The sequence below is a fragment of the Phocoena sinus genome, chromosome 21, assembly GCF_008692025.1.
Source record: "Phocoena sinus isolate mPhoSin1 chromosome 21, mPhoSin1.pri, whole genome shotgun sequence".
Lineage (NCBI taxonomy): Eukaryota > Metazoa > Chordata > Mammalia > Artiodactyla > Phocoenidae > Phocoena > Phocoena sinus.
The window spans coordinates 13,218,017-13,241,455 of NC_045783.1; the positions used below are offsets into that span (position 1 = coordinate 13,218,017).

Here is a 23,439-nt window from a genome sequence, read left to right on the forward strand (position 1 = left end):
GTCACGGGCAGGCCCTGCGGGAGGAAGGAGAGCGGGTCGCGGCCTGCCGGTAGTCCCCGCTTCCCCTCGGGCGACCGGAGGCCTTCCCTTAGGTCACCTCGAATTCCCTGTCCCGAAACCAAAAGCTTTAACCGCCCAGCTGGGCCTCCGCCTGTCTTGGGTCACGAACTCTTTTCAGACTCTGAGGCGTTTTCGCAGAAGAATGTACCAACCCAATTGAGCACGAAATTCTCCATCAAATTTCAAGAGGTTCAGGACATTCTGACAAGTCAGGGTCCCCAGGTGAAGAACTCGCCCACTTCCAGCACTTTTGTTTACTTGGATATAAATGAGGGCGCCGTTTTGTTCACAGATATACATCGTTCTGAGTATGGCTACCGTTCCTTGAGTGCTTATCTGTGTTCTCACATTGTGGCAATGCATTTTTTTTTCTTTCAGCAGCCCCTGCAGGTAGGAATTCCTGTTTCCACCTGGGCTTAATTAAAAAGGCTAAGTAGTTTGCTCTTGTTAAGGGTTACAGGAGTTAAACTCAGATCCTAGGAATAAAACCTAGGCCTTTATCCCTGCCAAGTTGAGAGAGGACCAGTGTTTGGCAGTCCTTTTTCTGCTGCAGTAAAACTGAAGAATAGGACCCACTCCCAGCCTGCACGGTGGTTGGCATGCAGTTATTTGTAAGGCAGGCACTAGTGTACTAGTTTTTTTTAACCAGTCCTGTTACCCCGTAGTGATGCACAAACCCCTTCCTGTGCTAAACTTTCTTACCAAAATTATGCTCTAGTTAAAGCAGTGGCAGCAGCAGCGGTTTTCTGTTTTTTTTTGTGTAAATGACACTTATTAGTTTGGAGAAACTTTAATTATAGTAAAATAGCTGGCTAGAAGCAATGTCGGAAGTTTCTTTCTACAGAGGTGTCTCAGGTGGCAGAACCTGATCTGGGCCTGGGAGGGGAAGACTTCAGGAAGGGTGAGTGGGGCATTCCAGGGGAGGGAAACTTGCAGGAGGGCTCCTGGAGTGGGCCAGGTGCAGGCAGTGGTCATCATCATTCATTTGGTGAGAAGGCTGAACAAGAAGTCGAATGGGTAAGTGGTTGAGGGCCAGATTCTGGAGAGTTTGGACTTCTCGAGGTAAACTTTAGCGTGCATTAAGTGATGCTCTGAATCATTAATGAGTGTCCCTAGGAAAAGCTATGAAAATGGTCTTTTTAAAAATTTATTGGCGTATAGTTGATTTACAGTGCTAATGAGTTCGTTTCAGGTGTAGAGCAGAGTGATTCAGTTACGCATATATTCATTCTTTTTCAGATTCTCATATAGGTTATCACAGAGTATTGAGTAGAGGTCCCTGTGCTGTACAGTAGGCCCTTGTTGGTTATCCGTCTCGTAGATAGTAGTGTGTGTGTGTTCATCCCAAGCTCTTGATTTACAACCCCCCCCCCGCCCCTGTTTCCTCTTTGGTAACCATCAGTTTGTTTTCAATATCTGGAAGTCTGTTTTTGTTTTGTAAACAAGTTCATTTGTATCATTTTTTAAAAAAATTAGATTCCACATATGAATGATATCATATGATATGTCTTTCTCTGTCTGACTTCACGTAGTATGATAATCTCTAGGTCCATCCATGTTGCTGCAAATGGCATTTTGTTCTTTTTTTACGGCTGAGTAATATTCCATTGTATATGTGTACCACATGTCTTCATCCGTTCCTCTGTCGATGGACATTTAGGTTGCTTCCATGTCTTGGCTGTTGAAAATGGTCTTAAGGGTGATTAGTCTGGCAGAATTAGGCTCTTTGGATGGGAGATCCTGTGGGGATGGTAGAAAGGTGGAACTGGAAAAAACAGTGTTCCACTGGATGTTTTCTTCCTTATAGGAGACTTTTGGGAAATTTAAATATGAGTTACTCTGTTCAAGCATAGACAGGCAAGGTGACTGAAGTAGGAAAAGAAGAAAAAGTCAATTAGTATATTTAATAATTTTGTAAGGTGTTATTCATCTGGGAAGTAAACTATTATTACTGTAAATGAAGTTTAATCACATACTTTATTATGAATACTTTAGCAGTGGGAGAAATAGTATAAATGTATTACAAGAGGCCATAAAGGGAATTATATTAAGAAAACATTGCCAAATACCAGAACATTACTAAATATTAGAACTGGAACATATATGCAGAAAACACAAGATACTGTTGAATCTATTCTCAGGGCAGAGGGAGAAGTTCGAGTTGGGGAATAGGAATTGACTTGTGATTAGACAAGAAAAGAAACTAGGAGAACTGGGCTAGAGAGAGCCATGCGAGGCAGGCTTCATCTGTCCCTAGAAACCAGTACTCGTGAACCATGGGCCGCATGGTCCAGCTGCTCCTGGGGACCAGGCCGTCAAGTGTCACCGATGAACAAGTGTAGGCATAAACCTCTGGAAACCAGGACTGCTTAGGTCGGCTGAGTCATCTCTTCACCCTCACTCTCCCTTCTCCCACTATAGTTACTCTGAAAAGACTAAGCCAACCTTTTTTCTAGCCTGACCACCTTTAGTTTTGAAACTGGTATCAAAAATGGTTAAACAATCATTCCCGTGCGATGCTAAGAAATAAATAATAGAGCTCTTAAGCCTGCTATTTTAAAATACAATAAATATTTTTCTTTAGGCCTTGGAAACTGTTACAAAAGTAGTTATGGTCCCTGTGTGAAAAGGGGTTTTCATGTGTAATTATATGTATATAAAAAAAGACAGCACTGTTTCCCCACCAGCATTTCTGAAATGGTGATATGTTCTCCCTGGTTGGTAGGCATGAGGAATATGATAGTCCAAAACGAGAATGCCAGATGCCTTCCTGTTCTCCATTTCCTTTGCTTTTAATATTCAACCCTGCTGCTTGAAGAGTCTAAGCCCCAGTTGTCTTTCAGCCCAGCTGTTAAAATTTTAAAACTGTGTAAATAACAAGGGGGCATAACATATTTTGAGCTTCTCTTTTTTTCTGTTGACATGCGTGGTTTCCTCAGTCCAGTAAGTGTTAAACTGGTTTTCCATTGTGACTCTGACTTTCATATATGATATACTCCTATGATCATACCAATATTTTTACAAAACCAGAAAAAATTTTCCCGATGTCATTGTAACTAAGTGTGAACATCCACATGGTTACTTCTAGTCAGTTATTTGCTAGATACTAGAGTCATAATTCACCTCTGATCGCATTATGTGTTTATTTTCTTCGTTAAGTAATTGGTGGGCTTTATTAAAGGTCAGTTTCTTAGAAGAAAGTTTCTCAGTTAGGTTGTCTAAATGGAGGGGATTTTTATCTGTGTGTGAAGCAGATTAAATAAACTAATACTCAGAATCTATTTAGCAATAAGGAGCCCTGTCACATATATTGAAAAATTAACACAGTTGTATTAAAAATTGCCCCATCTCTTCAATCCAAAGAAATTGTATTCCTTTCCTAGGCAAATCTGTTATGAAATTTATGTTGATAGCTTTAGAATTTTATTTCTGTTTCTTGGCTTATAATTTATAATATCCATGTGGATTAAGTGTAATTCTGAGAGTATAATCTTAAGTCTGTTATGGTTGAAGTCAGATTTGAAATCTGTGGATAATATGCCTTTTTTTCTAACAATGCATTAGGATATTCCTACTCTCTCTTAATCTTTTTGGGTGATTCTGTTTTTCTTTCCAGGGAATATTTCATTTGCCAGTGAGTTTATGTTGCAAAGTTTTCTGCTAAAATTCAAGAGCATATTTATCAATGCAAGTACTAGATAGGCATTGACAAAGGTAAATAGGGATTTTACCTTCAAATGCTTTAGTGTATGATATTATGTCACTTAAAACCTAATATATCTGTTTTCTACACACATAAATTACAACATAGATGATTTTAGTGAAGAAGGAAACTATTATTTCTGTGTAAAACCCAGGCCAAAACTTGCTGCTTTAAAAACAACAAATTAATTTTTTCTTAGAGTTCTGTGGGTTGCCTGGGTAGTTTGCTGGATCTCTCACCTGAACTCACTCAGGCTTACTCAAGCATTGAATTCAGATGATGGCTGGATGATCCAAAGTGGCTTAACTCATGTATCTGGTAATTGGTGCTTGCTATCAGCTGGGGTACCTTGGTTCTCCAGATGACCTTTTATCCTCTGTGAGGCTAGAGTTATAGCATGATGATCTCAGAGCAGGACTCCATGATAGCCAAATCTAATGCAAAAGCACTGATTAAACCTCTGCTTGCTTCACATTTGTCGATGTGACATTGGCAAGTCACATGGCCAAGAGTCTGTATGGGAGTGGGCTTAGATGGCATCTTTTTTTTTTTTTTTTTTTTTTTCAGTATGTGGGCCTCTCACTGTTGTGGCCTCTCCCGTTGCGGAGCACAGGCTCCAGACGCGCAGACTCAGCGGCCATGGCTCACGGGCCCAGCCACTCCTCGGCATGTGGGATCTTCTCGGACCGGGGCACGAACCCGCGTCCCCTGCATCGGCAGGCGGACTCTCAACCACTGTGCCACCAGGGAAGCCCCCCCCCTTTTTTTTTTTTTAGATGGCATCTCTTGATGGCAGGAATGCCAGAGAATTTGTCCCCTTTTTTTCTCTATACTGGAAGCTTCTCCCCCCTCTTCTAAAAACCTATCCTTTTTCCTTTGTAAGTAAACCGTAATCCCAAATTGGAAAGGTATTGCCTGGTCCCCTTACTTTGGCATGGCTAACATGGAAGCATTGTTTGCATGTATCATTAGGAAACAGGGGTTAAAATGTAAACATTTCAATTGACTAATCACAAAAGTAGTCATTAAGTTAACAGATTAACGTTTATTCTTTTTTTTTAAGTCATGCTTATGATTACCACACATCCCAAACCAAAACTAGCCAGTATTGTAATTCCCACTCCTACACTGGTTATCCTCCCAACTAATAGTTGTTTGAATAGAAAAGAAGAGCAATGGGAAGGAAAAAGAGGAAAAGGGAGCTAACAACTGGACAGTGGTGCCTAGAAATGAATTCTACACTAAGAAATAATAGCACTGGAATGATGCCCACCATCTGGGTGAGGTACATGGCACTTGATGCAACAAAATGATTATAATAAAAACCATAGTGATGCAAAAAACTCATATTTACATGAGGCATTGGAATTTGCAAAACATTTTCATGTCTTATGACATGTATCCTCAAGATAACTACATAAAAATGTTGATTCCCACTTTGCAGCTGATTACAATTTAGGGAGCTTCATTAACCTGTTCAAAACTGTAGCACTATTAGATGGAGGAGCCGGGATCTAAAGATTTCTGATAACCAGCCCTGTCCTTGTTTAACAACAAAACTTCATGCAAAACATAAACCATAAAGCAAAGAAATAAGCAGAAATGAGCTTTGAAGTTTTACCAAACAAAATATATTTTAAACAAAGAAACTGGCATTCATGTTTGTTTGTTTTAGTAGTAATTCACAGAGATCCTACCTGGGATAGGATTTAGTCTCCCCATACTTCTACCAATGAAGAGAAAATGGGAAGCAAGGCTGAAGCAAATTGAAGAACGAGCATCCCATTATGAGAGGGAACCATTGTCCTTGGTATACAGACCAAGATTGTCTAAGCCAGAAGAACCACCATCCATTTGGAAACTATTTCATCGGCAAACTCAAGCTTTTAATTTTGTTAAAAGTTGTAAAGAGGTAATTTTTCTCATCTTTTTTTTAGGGCTACTATACCTTAAGATTTCCAAAAAAAATCTGTTGTTTGTCTTCATTTCAGTCCACGTATTTTACCAGAAGAATTTAATTGCGATCTTTTTGTACTATTTAGGAAAGATATCCATGAATCATTAATCATTTACTTTATATTAATAATGAAAAAAATGACATATCTAGTGCCAAATAGTTTAAAAAATTTGTAATGACATAGAAATGAAGCTATGCTTAGAGGAGAAGTGACTGTATTCATGGACTGAAAAATAATAGAATGAGTGTAAGAGTTAAACTAAAATAATACCCACAGAAATATCAGGAAATGAGTAAGTAGAGTGAGATTTTTTTTTTTTTTTGGTCTGCGTTGGGTCTTTGTTGCTGCGCGCGGGCTTTCTCTAGTTGTGGTGAGCGGGGGCTCCTCTTCATTGCGGAGCACAGGCTCTAGGCGTGCGGGCTTCAGTAGTTGTGGCTTTCGGGTCCTAGAGCACAGGCTCAGTAGTTGTGGTGCACGGGCTTAGTTGCTCCGCGGCATGTGGGATCTTCCTGGACCAGGGCTTGAACCAGTGTCCCCTGCATTGGCAGGCAGATTCCTAACCACTGCGCCACCAGGGAAGCCCGGAGTGTGAGATTTTAAGGATGAAATTAGGGATTGGAAATTTGAATTTAAACAATCGCAAATGAAAATGTCTCAAATGTCATTTGAGTTAATGAGCCCTAAAACTTAAATCATAGTACCAACGCACACATGTTTTTATCTTTCTACTGTCCCTTTTGTGCTTTGGAGTAGTAGAGTGGATTTATCATAATTTCCAACACATTAGGAAAGTGGGAGGAAGAAGTGCTTGCTATATGCTAGCCTCACAAAGGGAATGGTTCTCAAAAATAAACAAGCAGGTGTGTATTGCACATCTTTTTTTGTTGGGCACTGTGGGGAATATAAAGAAATATAACGAAAAGATGCATCTATCCAACATAAATCCAGCATAAATACATTGTGATTCTGAAAATTGATATGTATAGAAACTCAAAATGCTATAAGTTTTTAAGGAGGAGGACCTTCTTTCCCTGGTAAACAGAAGCTCACTCATATCTCATCAGAATAGTTTAGGAAATAGAAGAAAAGCCTTTTGTGTGCATTTTGTGTAACCCTAATTCAGGTATCAGAAATTAAAATACAGATTCGCTTAATCTTGACTTTAAAAAAAATATAGCTGTATGATTGCTGGATTTACCAGTCATCAGTTTATAAAATTTATCTCGAGAAGATTTTTAATAGGATCGGATAACTTAGTCTTTTTATGATTTCTCTCATGAAAATGGAAGTTTAGTTCCTTTATAGGCTCAACAGCTACCTCTAGCTAAGTGGAAACAAAAGAACTTGTGTATTCCTTTTCTATGAAACAATAATTTATAGTTACTTGTTCTGCATTTTAAAACTTTCCTTAAGCTTTTAAGATTTACATACAAATATATTTTTTAAAATGGTTCTCATGTATTTTTATATACTCTAGGAAATTTATTAACTTTAGTCCAAATTATTTACAATAATGTTCAGGTAGTTTTAAAAAAATAAGTTCTTTTTCATAAACTGGCAGATAAAACTATAATAGGAAGTAAAACGACTGACTGAAAAATGATTTTTCTTTCTTTGTTTTAGTCTGGATGTTCTAATTGTTTCTGCCTTGAACATTTATTACCTGAGTGACTAAATATAAATAAATACAAATAACTAGATTTTGATTGGCATAGATTTGGTGATTAATTTTCTTGTTTTCAATAATACAAATGTTCCAGTTTTTGAAAATTTGAATGATAAAATCTTTATGAACATTTAATAGCTACAGTTGATTTTAAATTTGCATTTTACTAATTTTTTGAATATTATTTTTGGTTTTGTAAAGGACGTTCATGTATTTGCTTTGGAATACAAAGTGGGCGATGGACAACGTATTTACCTCGTAACAACGTATACTCAACTTTGGTTTTACTATAAATCCCGGTAAGTAGCTTTTAAAGCACAACACATTAACTTACATTTCCTTCATCTGGAAATGCTTGTGAAATTAAATCAGGCTGCCTTGGCTTTCATAGTTCTCAGTCACGCAGTTAGTTACTACTTTACTATTAGAATTGAATTCTGGAGTTTCCTTGTGATAGCAACACTGAATTATCTCACCAGGTGCTAGGAGAGAGAAATTGTGTGTGTTTTGAATTTCTGTACCACGTGATGACACAATTCCCACCATCACTTTTCTTTGTTCAAATTACTGTAAACCTTTTATTTGTATATGATGGCACTAAGCAGTTTATCATTTACTAATCAAGTCAGCATTTCTTCTTAATAACCCATCTTAAAGTCATACCTCTTGATACCAGTGAGAATGAAACTGCACGTGTGAGCACTGAAAGCTCATTGAAGTCAGGTGATTCAGAGTGTATGTAACCAGTTTTTAAAATATTCCTAATGAAAATATGGAACTTAAAAATTCTCATTAAAAAATTCATGGAATCCCAAGAATATGTGATTGTGGGATCACAGTTTGAGAAAGTTCTTAAACAAAATTTGCTTCATGGTGATACCAAAAACAAATTTAGAAGTGTTACCTGATATCAAAATTATCTGTGAATAAATAGCAGTATGAAGTTGGCTATATTTTCCAGTTAAATAATGTTACAGAAAATGATTGTTAGATCTTGCTTGATGGAAACTCTTGAGACTGTGTTCTGTAAACCTGTGGTAAGCAGTTGTTCACTTTATCTTGTCTTCATTATGTCATAGTTATCTGTCATTACGTCACAGTTAATATACTATCTTGAGATACAAGAGCAACTTCTGTGATTTAAAAGGTATGAGATAAAAACCTAACAATCTTGAATTATTCAATTCAGAAGAAATCTCTTACACTGCTATGAAGTCATTCCTGAAAATGCTGTGTGCAAGCTTTATTTTGATTTGGAATTTAACAGACTTGCCAATCCAGGAGCTGATGGGAAAAAGATGGTTGCATTACTCATTGAGGTAAATTACAGACTCAGGTTTTTCTCCTTATATCTACCTGTATGTCTTTTCATTCACTCATTCAGTCATTAAATGAATCCAACCTATGTAATATATAGGTTCTGTGTTTCTCCTCCTTTTTCTTGTTACTCTTCCTTTTGACTTCATTTCTTAATGCCACTTCTCTGAGTAAACTTCTGGAAAGGAGGAAGGTTCAGTTTATGTCCATATATTTTGTAATATTGCTGTATCAAAAAAAACTGAGAGGACTTCCTGGTGGCGAAGTGGTTAAGAATCCGCCTGCTAATGCAGGGGACACAGGTTCAATCCCTGGTCCGGGAAGATCCCACATGCCGCGGAGCAACTAAGCCTGTGCGCCACAGCTACTGAGCCTGCGCTCTAGAGCCCATGCGCTGCAAATACTGAAGCCCGTGTGCCTAGAGCCCGTGCTCCACAACAAGAGAAGCCACTGCAATGAGAAGCCCATGCACCGCAACAAAGAGTAGCCCTGCTCGCCACAACTAGAGAAAGCCCGCACACAGCAACGTAGACCCAATGCAGCCAAAAATAAATACATTAAAAAAACCCAAAAAAACTGAGAAAGGTGGCAGTTTGGGAATTTTCTGTTTCTTAATTATATATTCTTTTGCATTACAAATAGTTGACTCTGGTGAAGGTTAGGTGAAGTAATTTTTACTGAAAAATTGAGTACTAAGATAATCTTCAAGAAAATTTTGATAAAAATAGTATCAGAAGTTTCGAGCTGGCAGAAATTTTGGAAACTCTTCTGTCTTACATTATCATAAATGAGGAAGCTAAAGCCTAGAGAGACTTAATTCCAACTCCAGGTCCAACAACTAGTTACTGGCAAATCCTGGTCTAGAACTACAATTATCATTTCTCTTTGTTTTTCACAAAGAGAAAAAGCGTAGTTCTAGTATATATTTTTGATTTAGCAGTGTCAACCCATATTCCTTTTATTATTTAGTAATAAAAGGAATATGGGCTTGTGCAACTAAGCTCTATTAGGTTCGTTTATAAAATCTTTTAAGATTGTATTAAGGTGTACTAAAATTATATTGACTATTATTTGGACTCAAAGTAGGTATTAACATTAACTATTTTTTGTTTTAGATGTTAGCTGTAGATGACTCATTTTGTAATGTTAAAAATACATCCAAATTAGAATGTTTTTGATTAAAAATATCTGCTGATTTTGTCGGATCTCTACATGTTTTATTTTAAATTTGAAAAATGTATGCAAATACTGGTTTTTAAAAAAATCATGTCAGCTTTCTCCTGACTTTGAAGCAAAAGAAATATACATAAGTTCCCCCCAGCCCTCCCAAAAAACAGCAGAAAAGTTATGTTTTTCTTAAGATAGCCATTGGACCCTTAAAAATAAATTTAAATGTTTTATTTCATTATAGTTGGTAAGTTGTATTTAATTTTTAACCTTAATTACATTTTTAATAATCCATAGATATTGACTCTTTTCTAGTGTATGATCTACAGTCTAAGGTAGGATTTGTTATGTGGGCTCTGTGTGGCCACCAAGGAATTAAGGTTCAGAGATTTTCACTGGCACTTTAGTATGGTGATACTGTTAAAAAAGAAGTATTAGTACTTCATTGTATTAGAAACTAGAAACTTATCCCTAATGGAATCAACACTAGTGCAAATCCCATTTGTAACAAGAATAAACACTGGTATGGCAAAGATCATGTAGGTGTTTAAATTTTTTTCCTCCTAATTCTTTATACAATCTTATCCAAATTAGTCTTGAACAACTCATCTTTAACATCAACAAAAGTTGGAAAAAGTTGTGGAAATCTGAGTTTAAAATTATACAGCATTTTAATTTAACACACTCATGTTGGTAGAAAAGTTATTAGGATTATTTTACTTAATATAACCTTTACAAATGATTATATTGAAATTAATTTCATTTACTGGTTACTGTGTATGTAACAAGTGTATAATACAATAAGTACTTTTCCTTTAGTGTCTCTGTGTGAGGAGGCATAGGTTAGCTGTTATCATAACAGATGGTTAATAAATAACTGGCTAATAATAACTAGTGATAATATGTAATGCCCTTTGATACTGACACTTTTTAACTGACAATTTCAGTAAGCCACTTCTGCCAGATGGAATGACTTCTGGTGCTAAAGCATTTTATAAAACTATGTTGACAGGTAACATTGCTCAAATAATCATATATTTTTAACTTCTGGATTTTACAACTTAAATATTTAAATAAATTAAAAACTTTTAAAGTTGAGGTATAATTGATTTACAATAATATATTAGTTTCAGGTGTACAATAGTGATTCAAAATTTTTACAGACTATACTCCATTTATAGTTATTATAAAATATTGGCTATATTCCCTGTAACTTAAAATTTTATTTAAAATTTAACTTGGGAAAAAGAACTTAATGGGACTATGATTACTTTTATTATCTACAGTTATTACATTTATTCTGTATAGCTCCAAAGTACATAACTAGACTTTATTCATTTATCAAAATTTTTTCAGCCTCTTAGTGTCAGTGTGCCCAGGCATTAACAATACAATGGCTAGCCCAAAAAGACATGATTTCTGCCTTCACAGAATTTATCATGTAATGGAGGATAATAAGTTAGGATAGATTTAGCTGCCATAATAAAGACCTAAAATTAAAGGGGCATAAACAAGATAGAAAGTTATTTCTCTCTCATGTAACACCTGGATGTGACTCCATTGTATTAGGGGTCTGGGCCTGTTGCTTTGCTCTTCCTAAGATGCCATTATTTACATTGTCCAAGATGGCTCAGCATTGCTGTGTCTACATTTTAGACAGTAGAAAATGGGGAAGGGGTGAGCATGCCCCTTTCCTTTAAGATTATAATGTAGAAGTGGAATATTTTCCTTCTGCTCATATCCTGTTTGGCCAGAACTTAATCACATGGCCACACCTTACTGCAAGGGAGTCTGGGGAACATGGTCTTTATTCTCGATAACCTCATATCTAGCTAATAATCAGGGTTCTATTTACAGAAGCAGGAGAGAACAGATCCTGAGGGATATTCTCTATGATATAGAGGAAACCTATCAAAATAATCACAAAAATTGCAGCTGTGTAAGTACTACAAATAGAGGTAGAATATATATGGGGCAATTTGATGTAGATAAGGAAATTGAGGAAGACTTCTCCGAGAAAGAATTTACTGAAGAAGAGTAGGATCAGAGAGCATGATGGGAGGTGGTATGCTATAATACCAAAATAACATTAATAAACACAATTTACTGCATGACTCTTCGGTATCTAAGTGTTTGGCAGTGTACAGACATTTTTGCTAATTCCAAGATAACCCTGTGTGGTGTTTCTTTTTTTTTTTTTTTTAAATCTTTATTGGAGTATAATAGCTTTACAATGGTGTGTTAGTTTCTGCTTTATAACAGAGTGAATCAGTTACACATATACATATGTTCCCATATCTCTTCCCTCTTCCGTCTATGTATAAATATATCCCCATATCCCGGCACTCTTGCGTCTCCCTCCCATCCTCCGTATCCCACCCCTGTAGGTGGTCACAAAGCACCGAGCTGATCTCCCTGTGCTATGTGGCTGCTTCCCACTAGTTATCTGTTTTACATTTGGTAGTGTATATATGTCCATGCCACTCTCTCACTTCGTCCCAGCTTACCTATCCCCCTCCCTGTATCCTCAAGTCCATTCTCTAGTAGGTCTGCATCTTTATTCCCGTCTTGCCCCTAGGTTCTTCATGACCTTTTTTTTTTTTAATATTCCATATAAATGTGTTAGCATACTGTATTTGTTTTTCTCTTTCTGACTTACTTCACTCTGTATGACAGACTCTAGGTCCACCCACCTCACTGCAAATAACTCAATTTCGTTTCTTTTTATGGCTGAGTAATATTCCGTTGTATGTATGTGCCACATCTTCTTTATCCATTCATCTGTTGATGGACACTTAGGTTGCTTCCATGTTCTGGCTATTGTAAATAGAGCTGCAGTGAACATTTTGGTACATGACTCTTTTTGAATTATGGTTTTCTCAGGGTATATGCCCAGTAGTGGGATTGCTGGGTCGTATGGTAGTTCTATTTGTAGTTTTTTAAGGAACCTCCATACTGTTCTCCATAGTGGCTGTATCAATTTACATTCCCACCAACAGTGTAAGAGGGTTCCCTTTTCTCCACACCCTCTCCAGCATTTATTGTTTGTAGATTTTTTGATGATGGCCATTCTGACTCGTGTGAGATGATATCTCATTGTAGTTTTGATTTGCATTTCTCTAATGATTAGTGATGTTGAGCATCCTTTCATGTTTGTTGGCCATCTGTATATCTTCTTTGGAGAAATGTCTATTTAGGTCTTCTGCCCACTTTTGGATTGGGTTGTTTGTTTTTTTGATATTGAGCTGCATGAGCTGCTTGTAAATTTTGGAGATGAATCCTTTGTCAGTTGCTTCATTTGCAAATATTTTCTCCCATTCTGAGGGTTGTCTTTTCGTCTTGTTTATGGTTTCCTTTGCTGTGCAAGAGCTTTTAAGTTTCATTAGGTCCCATTTGTTTATTTTTGTTTTTATTTCCATTTCTCTAGGAGGTGGGTCAAAAGGGATCTTGCTGTGATTTATGTCATAGAGTGTTCTGCCTATGTTTTCTTCTAAGAGTTCGATAGTGGCTGGCCTTACATTTAGGTCTTGAATCCATTTTGAGTTTATTTTTGTGTATGGTGTTAGGGAGTGTTCTAGTTTCATTCTTTTACATGTACCTGTGCAGTTTTCCCAGCACCACTTACTGAAGAGGCTGTCTTTTCTCCACTGTATATTCTTGCCTCCTTTATCAAAGATAAGGTGACCATATGTGTGTGGGTTTATCTCTGGGCTTTCTGTCCTGTTCCATTGATCTATATTTCTGTTTTTGTGGCAGTACCATACCTGTGTGGTGTTTCTTAAAAGTACCTTCATTTTGCAAAAGAGAAGACTAAGGCTTCAGAAGTGACTTGTTCTGTGGCTGCACAGCTGATGCTTTTAAGCAGTTACGTGTGCCAGCATTGGGCCAACTCTTTACTCCCATTTTCTCTTTGCTCCCTACAACAACCTGAAATGTTAGGTTCTATTATTGTCCCATTTGCAGTTGAGGAATGTTAGGTTTGGACTTGACTAAAGCGACAGAGCTGGTAAGTGGCAAAGCCAGAACTCAAACCTTTCTGACTCCTAATTGTGTGCTCCTAACCCTGCGCTCGCTACCTTCCTATGATGCGTAACTGCTTTCATTACTAGCATCACCTAGCCCTGGAGGCCACATTCTTGGACGTAGATTTGGGCTCAGTGTGCATGAGCAACTTTCTGAAAACTGAAACTAGAAACAATGGAATTGTGACTTTTTAACTCATAGATAATATTTAAAGAGAAGCTTAGGACTTCCCTGGTGGCACAGTGGATAAAGACTCTGTTGCTCCCAATGCAGGGGGCCTGGATTCGATCCCTGGTCAGGGAACTAGATGCCACATGCATGCCGCGGCTAAGGAGCCCACCTGCCACAACTAAGACCTGGTGCAACCAAAAAACAAATAAATACATAAATAAAATTTATAAAAAGAGGTGCTTAAAAAGAAATATTTTGATTTTGATTTTAGAGATTAATGTATAAGATAAATTGAATTCTGAGAGGCCTTTAACCCTGAGAGCCTATGCATTTTTAACATAAACATATATAATAATTTAAATATGTATATTTCAGTACATAAGTAATTCAGTAAAATTGTTATGTAATAATCTGATATCAAAATAAGAAACAGATTAGACTTGTACCAAGATATTTGAATTTTGCTCATGGAAAAATTTTAAAACAAAAAACACTAATTATTGATGTTTTACTTGTGTTTTCAGCATGTTTGTAAGGCACTTCAACAGTTTTACAGGGTTCGTTGTTCAGCTGAAGATGTTCTCAACTTGGATTCTAGCACCAATGAAAAATTTAGCCGCCATTTAATATTTCAACTCCATGATGTGGTATTTAAAGATAATATTCATGTTGGTAAGTACTATTTTTTTTAAAAAAGTCACAATTATATTAAAAACTTATGCTTTCCTTTCCTCTTAAAGTTTTGTATTTGTCAGGTTTTATGGTCATTAACCTGCCCTATAAAAATGAATCATGATTTTTCATGTTTTCAGGATTGGCCTTTAGTTCTAGATCTATCTTCCTATTCTAGATACATTTTAGACACATTAATGTACTCAGGATATCCTTGGCATTAGTGCCTCTTGCTGTAGATACTGGGATGGCCATGCATGCCCTGGTCCTGGTTTCTGTTCCAACAGGAGTCCTTTCAGAAGTTTTCTGGGTAATGCAGGAGAGGCCTAATTCAAGTCTTATCTGTGATGCCTCAGATCTGGATTTCTGACCTTCGCTTTAGCCTTGCCTCAGCTTTTAGTACATGAGAACTGAGCTTGGGTTCCAGGCCACACTCACGAAGCCTTATTTATTGTTCCAGGCCAAACCTTAGGGTTGGAGAGAAGTGTAGATGTGTAAGCCTGAAGGTGTAACCAGAGGATTAATTCCAGGACTGGACATTTAGAGATATAGGCCCAGGTATAAAATGAAGTCAGTCCAAAGGGGAACAGATAGGCAGAAAGGGAACACTGAAAACCAGGTCTGAATAAAAGCAAAAATCCTGAGTGTATATCAGAGCAGGGGTAGAGCAAGCAGATGATTGACTGAAGTTCAGGTAACAGGTAATCCATTTCAGAAAAGTGTCTGACAGTTTCCAGAGTACCAAAGGCAAAAGACATGAACATAGTCACTAAAAGACTGGCATAAAAGTCAACGTCTAATTGCTAGATTAGGGTAACACTAGGTCACAGTGGCCTAGTGTGCTGTATACCTAGGACTCCTTATTATCTCCCCATTTTCTGTTAGCTTAGTTGGACATTTCTTCTCTGTCTCTTTCTTTCATCCCTTGGATATTAGTAATTGTTGAATCTGTCCTTGTCCCTTTGTTCACTCCGTCTGTAACCTTAATGATCATTCACTGTCATGGCTTCAGTTCCCATCTGTGTGTTGATGACTCAAGTCTTTATCTGCAGCCAAGACAGTTCTCCCATTAAACATCCTCATACAGACACTTGAAGCTCAGAGCTTCAGTGTGTCCTAGACCAGTCTCCTCATCTTTTCTCCCAAACTTGCTCCTTCTCCTGTGAGGTGTATATCCGAGTGGTATGACCATTCACCCAGTTACCCAAGTGGAAATGCTGTGTCTTGCTTACTTCTTTAGTCAGCTAGCTAGAGTGGTCTGATCATACTACTGTGTGCCTCAAACCCTTCCAGGATTATTCCTTGCCTTCAGGGAAAAGTCCAGGTGTCTTAGTTTGCATGATGAGGCCCGTTGTGTACTGGCCTCATCTCTCACCACTTGGCACTTCTAACTCTGTCCTTCACTTAGCTCCCACGGGGGCCACATTTTCTCTAGTCCTTAGGCCTCTGCACTTTTTGACGCTGCTGTCTGACCAGTTCACCTGGTCTGTTAAGACTCGGTGTAGGTATTGTCATCTGAGAAGCCTTTTCTGTCACATCCCAAAACCCTAAGACTTAGGTTCGTGTTCCCTCTGGGCTGCAGAGCGTGCCCAGTGCCTATCATGCCAAAGGGTTCACCACTTCCTCGGGTAATTTCTTGTCTTGTCTTCTCTATTCTACTTAATGTTTCTTTAGGGCATGGATTGTTTCTTATTCACTGTTGTATTTCCAGAGCTTATCAGATAGTAATGTCTTTATCAGTAATAATAATATAACAGTAGCAGCAGCAGCAGCAGCTACCATAAATACAAGAAGTCATTTAATATTTGCTGAATGAATGACTGAATGTTAGGTGGCTCTGCTGTCTGGTGCAGGGGGTAGAGTCCTAAGCAGGTATTTCTTTGATTCCTATTTACTCCTCGTGGTCTGCTCTGGCTCCTAGCCACGAGGCTAAGCACGGAGATTTGCTGCTAGGCGGAAGAGGAGAGTGGAGATTTGACCGGTAATGAGCAGTGTCTCCTACTGACGTTGAAGCTGGGCTTTAAATCAGATTCCATCAGGCAAAGATAAGAAAGGCTTTACTGTCAGAACAGCACAAGCAAAGTATAGAGGTAGGAGTTCGTGACTAATTTGGGGAGCAGCTAGTGTGGCTGGAGTGGGAGACACAGTCAGACCTGGTAAACGGGATACCATCTGCGGCTTCGGTCCTCCAGAATTATGAACTGTCAGAACCAGAGATGCAGAGATTTTGAAATAGTCCACATTCACCACTTTGGCTCCCCTCCCTCAATGTATCTCTTGGTGACATTTCCACTTCCTTTTGTCAACCTTTCAGAAAGAGGAATTAGGAAGTGTAAGATCATAGAATGTTAGCAAGATGTACAAATTTGATCTCCTTGAAATACTTTCCTACCAGCTTGCCATAGAACCTGAAATTTCTATGATCGATATGTTCTTTTGAGTTATTCCCAGCCAATAAAATTGTCCCTGTATTAATGATGAGGTGAGGGTGATACTATTGGGAAGGGCAGCAGAAAGCAGAGTAGTTTGCTGGAGCCGGTGTTAGTATTAAGGTGGTTACACCGTCCATCGTCCTAGCCCGGCCTCCTAAGCACAGTCTTGGCAACTGGTTCTGCAGCCACGCCTTCCTGGTGTCAAGTAGGTGTAGTTTTACATTTCCAGGAAAATTTACTTTATCAATTTATGTTTGGACTGCTTTATTGTCCTTTGATATATCATGATTTCTTTTTACTATTTACCTTATTTTCCTCATTCCAGAGATAATCATGTCTATATACGATTGCAAGGATCAAATTCTTTTGCTTTCATTTTGATTTTTAGTTTTAGAAGATAGTGGATTTGTTTCTTTGAGGAGGAAAGTAATTAAGTCTAATTTGGAGAAAGAGAATTTTGAACTTAGAGCATGTGTATCTTATGATTTAAGGGTTCAAGCTGTCTGGTAAATAAAGTGACAAACCCAGACTATACCAATTTTTAAAGACTAAAATTAAGTTTTTCTTATAGTAGTGCATTTCTCCAGTATTGTTATGTGTGAAGCAACTTAACCAGATTATTTGATTTTATGATACAAATTATGAGAGTTGAAAGAAGCTCTGGATTGTCATACCATCTTTTCTGTGTAAAGATAGCGCCACTCATATTTAGAGCTCTTAGAATAAATGTTGAAATACAATAGATGTATTTAATTGCTTTAGTTCTGGACTTTAGTTATTGGGCCACAACCCCGCTCATGACCAGTTATCGGGAGAGGCAGGAGGAGCAAGAACCTTAAACTGATGGCTGTGAATGTCCAGGTTCTTGGGGCGTGTCATTCGAGTGAAGGAGAAAAGATAAGTCCTGAGAAATTTGCTGACGTCCTGACATAGGGAGAGTGTGGCAGCACTGTTTACTTGTGTAAACCTTGCATTCTTTAATCATTGATTGTGAATGTAAATTCTACTCAATTTGTATTCATTAAAATGGTGCTTTTTTGGTGACAGAGCATTCGGCCCAGGCCCATACTAGCAACATTGACAAATCGTCTCACATTAACCTTCCCTTCTAAGATGATTTGTTTACAAGTTACACCAAACTCCCCTGTCAAAAGGAATTTAAAAAGTAAAAGATTACACAAGAGGAAGTATAGGAGAGGTGTGTTGCAGTTTATAATAAAAACTCAGTTGTTTTTTTTGGTTTTTTTGGTTTTTTTGTGGTATGCGGGCCTCTCACTGTTGTGGCCTCTCCTGTTGCAGAGCACAGGCTCCGGACGTGCAGGCTCAGGGGCCATGGCTCACGGGCCCAGCTGCTCCGCGGCACGTGGGATCTTCCCAGACCGGGGCATGAACCCGTGTCCCCTGCATCGTCAGGCAGACTCTCAACCACTGCGCCACCAGGGAAGACCAACAACTCAGTTTTAAAACCAGAAATCGAAAGTAGAAGCCTTACTGTGTAAAATTGTCCTGTGTAGATTTGTGTCTAGATCTTGTTATAGTTTGCAGAAAAGAATTAGATTAACCTTTTTATTTTTCCTTTAGGTAATTTTGTGAGAAAAATGTTAGAGCCTGCTTTTCACTTAATTGCTAGTGAAGATGATGATATGACTCCAGAGACAATGGGCCATGAATTTTCCCATTTTTCTGAAACACCAGTTAAACAAGGAATTTCCTTTAGCAAAAAGTCCACAGATAAGGATATGGAAGAGAGCTGGACAACGAATTCAAAGAAACTGGAGAGGCTGGGGTCAGCTAAGCAAAGCAGTCCTGATCTTTCATTTTTAATTGTGATGAATAACGTAGGAGAAAAGCATCTTTTTGTAGATCTAGGTAAGTAGAATTGACAGCTATCTGTTGGACTGTCCTTGTGTACTTCTGTGAGAGACCAGTCAGTGCCCACCTGTCACTTTGCTTAGGATTCTTACTACCACCACTGCTCCACAACAACTGGGGTCACTAGCAGAATGTGATCAGTGAGCTCAGGTGCAGGAAATCTAGTAGGTTTCTGTTAGGAGATCTTAAAGGGGTGCTGTGGGACCTAAGCAGCAGGCTGGCCTGAGCTCCAGAAGGGAATGGTTGTGGCTGGCTCCTGCTCTGAAATGTTCACAGGATTCATGACAGGGGACAGTTGGATAGCAGTCTCCAGTGCTGCTGACAGGTTTAATTAGATGAAATAAATTGTAAAAATAGGTACAAAGTAAAAATGGAGCTATTAGGTGGCAAAGTAAGCCTGGTGTTTTCTGCACTGAAGAGCTTTGCAGGGTTATTTCATCAACTTCCTCCTATGATAAAACTGGTGGCTTCTTCAGCTGTGCTCTCTTCTGCCCTGCTTGCTTCTGGTCTCTGAATCTGAGGATATATGAAGTACTGGCACAGGATCTCAGCCTGTTTAGGTAACACACAGGCCAGTCAGGACCCCTAATTCAGCTGAGATCCAATTTGGTGAACTAAACCTCATTTTTATGTTGAGTTCTAGCTTGTGATTTGAAAAGCCATAAGAGCAGCATTTTTGCCATTGATGGTTAGAGCAACTCAGAGAGCTTCAGTGTCTACAAGTTGAAGAAAAGTAGGTTTAAGCTATAAGCAAGATTACCAGGCCAATCAGGCTGAGAATAGGAAGTGTTCCTGCTGTATTGCATATCTTTCTAGCACCCCTGACAACCAAGTATAAGAATTTGGAAATAAAACAGGCATTCCTTGTTTTATGACACTTCACAGATATTGTGTTTTTTACAAATTAAAGGTTTGTGACAGCCCTGAGTCAACCACTGATACCGCAGTTTTTCCAACAGCATTTGCTCACTTTGTGTCTCTGTTTCACATTTGGTAATTCTTGCAATGTTTTATACTTTTTCATCATTATTTGTTTTGATGATCTATGATAAGTGATCTTTGATGTTACTACGATGACTCGCCGAAGCCTCAGATGGTGGTTAGCACTTTTTTAGTTACAAAGTATTTCTTAAGGTATGTATATTTTTAAAGACTGCTGTTATACCCTTAATAGACTATAATGTAATATAAACATAACTTTTATAAGCACTGGGAAGCGAAAAGATTCATGTGACTTTATTCTGATATTTGCTTTTATTGTGGTGTTCTGGAACTGAACCCACAGTAGCTCTGAAGTATGCCTGTAGCTTTGTGTGCAGGTCTTTCACCTCTTCGGTTAAATTTATTCCTAGATACTTTATTCTTTTTGATGCAATTGTAAGTGGGATTGTTTTCTTATTTTCTCTTTCGATAGTTTGTTATTAGTGTATAGAAACACCACAGATTTCTGTATATTGATTTTGTATCCTGCAGCTTTACTGAATTCATTTATTCAAACATTTTTTTGGTAGAGTCTTTAGGGTTTTCTACATATAGATGATCCCTGACTTAATGATGGTTTGACCTACCACTTTTTCTTCCCCACTTAAAATTTTTTGACTTTACAGTGGTGTAAAAGTAATGTATTCAGTGGAAACCATACTTTGAATTTTCAGTTTTGATGTCTTCCTGGTCTAGTGATATGTGGTATAATACCCTCTTGTGATGCTGGGCAGTGACAGTGAGCTGCAGCTCACGGTCAGCCATGCAGTCAGGTGATAAGATCAGTCACAATCATTTTGTATCCAGACAGCCATTCTGTTCTTTTTACTTTCAATATACTATTCAATAAATTACATGAGGTATTCAGTGCTTTATTACAGAATAGGCTTTGTGTTAGATGATTTTGCCCAACTAATGTAAGTGTTCTGAGCACATTTAATATAGGCTAGGCTAAGCTATGATATTCAGTAGGTTAGGTGTATTAAATGCGTTTTCAGCTTATTTGTTGGGATGTAACCAGTTGTTAGTTGAGGCAGACCTGTATAATATCAAGTATACAATATATCTGCAAACAATGATCGTTTTGCTTCTTCCTTTACAATTTGGATGCCTTTTTTCTTTCTTTTCCTGCCCAAGTGCTGTGGCTAGGACTTCCAATACTACATTGAATAAAAATGGCGAGAGTGTGCGTCCTTGTCTTTTTCCTGATTTTAGAGGAAAAGCTTTCAGTTTTTCACTGCTGAGTATTTCTAATTGTGGACTTGTCATATGTGGCCTTTATGTTGAGGTATGTTTCCTCTGTATCCGCTTTATTGAAAGTTTTTATTGTAAGCGGATGTCGAATTTTGTCAAATGCTTTTTCTGCATCTGTTGAGATGATCATATGATTTTTATCCTTCATTTGTTAATGTGTTGTTACATCACATTGATTGACTTGTGGTTGTTGGACTGTCCTTGCATCCCTGGAATAAATCCCACTTGATCATGGTATGTGATCCTTTTAATGTAGTGTTCAAGTTGGTTTGCTAATATTTTGTTGAGGATTTTTTGATCTATGTTCATCAGTGATATTGGCCTGTAGTTTTCTTATGGTATCCTTGTCTAGTTTTGCTCTCGGGGAATTTTGGTCTTGTAAAGTAAGTTTGGACATGTTCCCTCTTCTATTTTTTGTAAGAGTTTGAGAAGGATTAGTATTCTTTGAATCTTTGATAGAATTCACATTTGAAGCCATCTGATCCTAGACTTTGCTTTGTTGGGAGGTTTTTGTTTACTGATTCAGTGTCCTTACTAGTACTTGGTCCATTCAGATTTTCGATTTCTTCATGATTCAGTCTTGGCAGGTTGTATGCTTCTAGGAATTTATTCATTTACTCTAGGTTGTCCTATTTGTTGTCATATAATTATTCATGGTAGTCTCTTATGATCCTTTGTGTCAGTTGTAACGTCTCCTCTTTCATTTCTGATTTTATTTATATGAGTCCTCTCTTTTTCTTGGTGAATCTACCTAAGGTTTATCAATTTTGTTTATCTCTTCAAAGAACCAGCTCTTGGTTTCATTGATTTTTTTTTTTTTTTTTTTTTTTTTTAGTCTCTATTTGTTTCTGCTCTGATCTTTTATTTCTTTCTGTCTACTAACTTTGGGCTTCATTTGGTTTTATTTTTCTAGTTCCTTGATGTATAATTTTAGATTGTTTATTTGAGATTTTTCTTGTTTCTTGAGGTAGGCCTATATCACTGTTAACTTCCCTCTTAGAACTGCTTTTGTTGCATCCTGTACATTTTGGTATGTTGTGTTTCCATTTTCTTTTATCTCAAGGTATTTTTTTATTTCTCCTTTTTGTTGACCCATTGTTTACTCATTAGCATGTTATTTAATCTCCACATACAAGTGAATTTTCCAGTTTTCTTCTTGTAATTAATTTTTAGTTTCACACCGCTGTGGTCAGAAAAGATGCTTGATGTGATTTCAGTCTTCTTAAATTTGTTAAGACTTGCTGTGGCCTAACATATGATCTGTCCTGGAGACGGTTCCATGTGCATTTCAGAAGAATGTGTATTCTGTTGCTTTTGAATGGAATGTTCTGTAAAGTCCATCTGATCTAATGTGTCCTTTAAGGCTAATATTTCGTTACTGATTTTCTTTCTGGATGCTCTATCCACTGATGTAAGTGGGGTATTAAATTTTTCTACTATTATTGTATTGCTGTCTATTTCTCCCTTTAGGTTTGTTAATATTTGCTTTATATATTTAGATGGTCCTATGTTGGGTGTATATAAGTATTTACAAATGTCCTTTTCTTAAAAAAAAAAAAAAATGTCCTTTTCTTGTATTGACCCCTTTATCAGTTATCATTATGTAATGCTCTTCTTTGTCTCATTACAGTCTTTGTTTTAAGTCTGTTTTGTCTGATACAAGTATAGCTATTCCAGCTTTCTTTTTGCTTCTCTTTGTTCGGAATATCTTTTTTTACCCCTTCACTTTCAGCCTGTGTGTATCCTTGTGTCTGAAGTGCATCTCTTGTAGGCAGCATATAGATAGGTCTTGTTTTGCTTTTTTGTTTGTTTTTTAAAGGAAAGCCAACGTTGGGCGAAGATGTGGAATCTTTTTTTTTTTAATTTATTTTTATTTTTGGTTGTGTTGGGTCTTCGTTTCTGTGCGAGCGCTTTCTCTAGTTGCGGCAGGCGGGGGCCACTCTTCATCGCGGTGCAGGGGCCTCTCACTATCACGGCCTCTCGTTGCGGAGCACAGGCTCCAGACGCGCAGGCTCAGTAGTTGTGGCTCATGGGCTTGGTTGCTCCGCGGCATGTGGGATCTTCCCAGACCAGGGCTCGAACCCGTGTTGCCTGCATTGGCAGGCAGATTCTCAACCACTGTGCCACCAGGGAAGCCCGGTCTTGTTTTTTTATTCATTTAGC

At 37.8% G+C, this 23,439-nt stretch overlaps 1 protein-coding gene across 12 annotated transcripts in view; it reads left to right on the plus strand.

Moving 5' to 3' along the window:
• The window catches only part of PRIMPOL (primase and DNA directed polymerase), a 40,384-nt gene that overhangs the window by 350 nt on the left and 16,595 nt on the right, over positions 1–23,439 (plus strand). For 5 of the 12 annotated variants that reach the window (XM_032618187.1, XM_032618190.1, XM_032618193.1 and 2 more), the window contains exons 2-7: positions 5,442–5,675; positions 7,589–7,686; positions 8,577–8,706; positions 14,590–14,737; positions 18,469–18,648; positions 18,751–19,038. In XM_032618187.1, coding sequence (XP_032474078.1) covers positions 5,496–5,675; positions 7,589–7,686; positions 8,577–8,706; positions 14,590–14,737; positions 18,469–18,648; positions 18,751–19,038 — 1,024 coding nt within the window. In that variant the 5' untranslated portion in view covers positions 5,442–5,495. Of the gene's footprint in view, positions 1–3; positions 962–5,438; positions 5,676–7,588; positions 7,687–8,576; positions 8,707–14,589; positions 14,738–18,468; positions 18,649–18,750; positions 19,039–23,439 lie in introns of those variants that run through there. The other 7 variants (XM_032618195.1, XM_032618196.1, XM_032618189.1 and 4 more) reach the window with 6 other exon arrangements.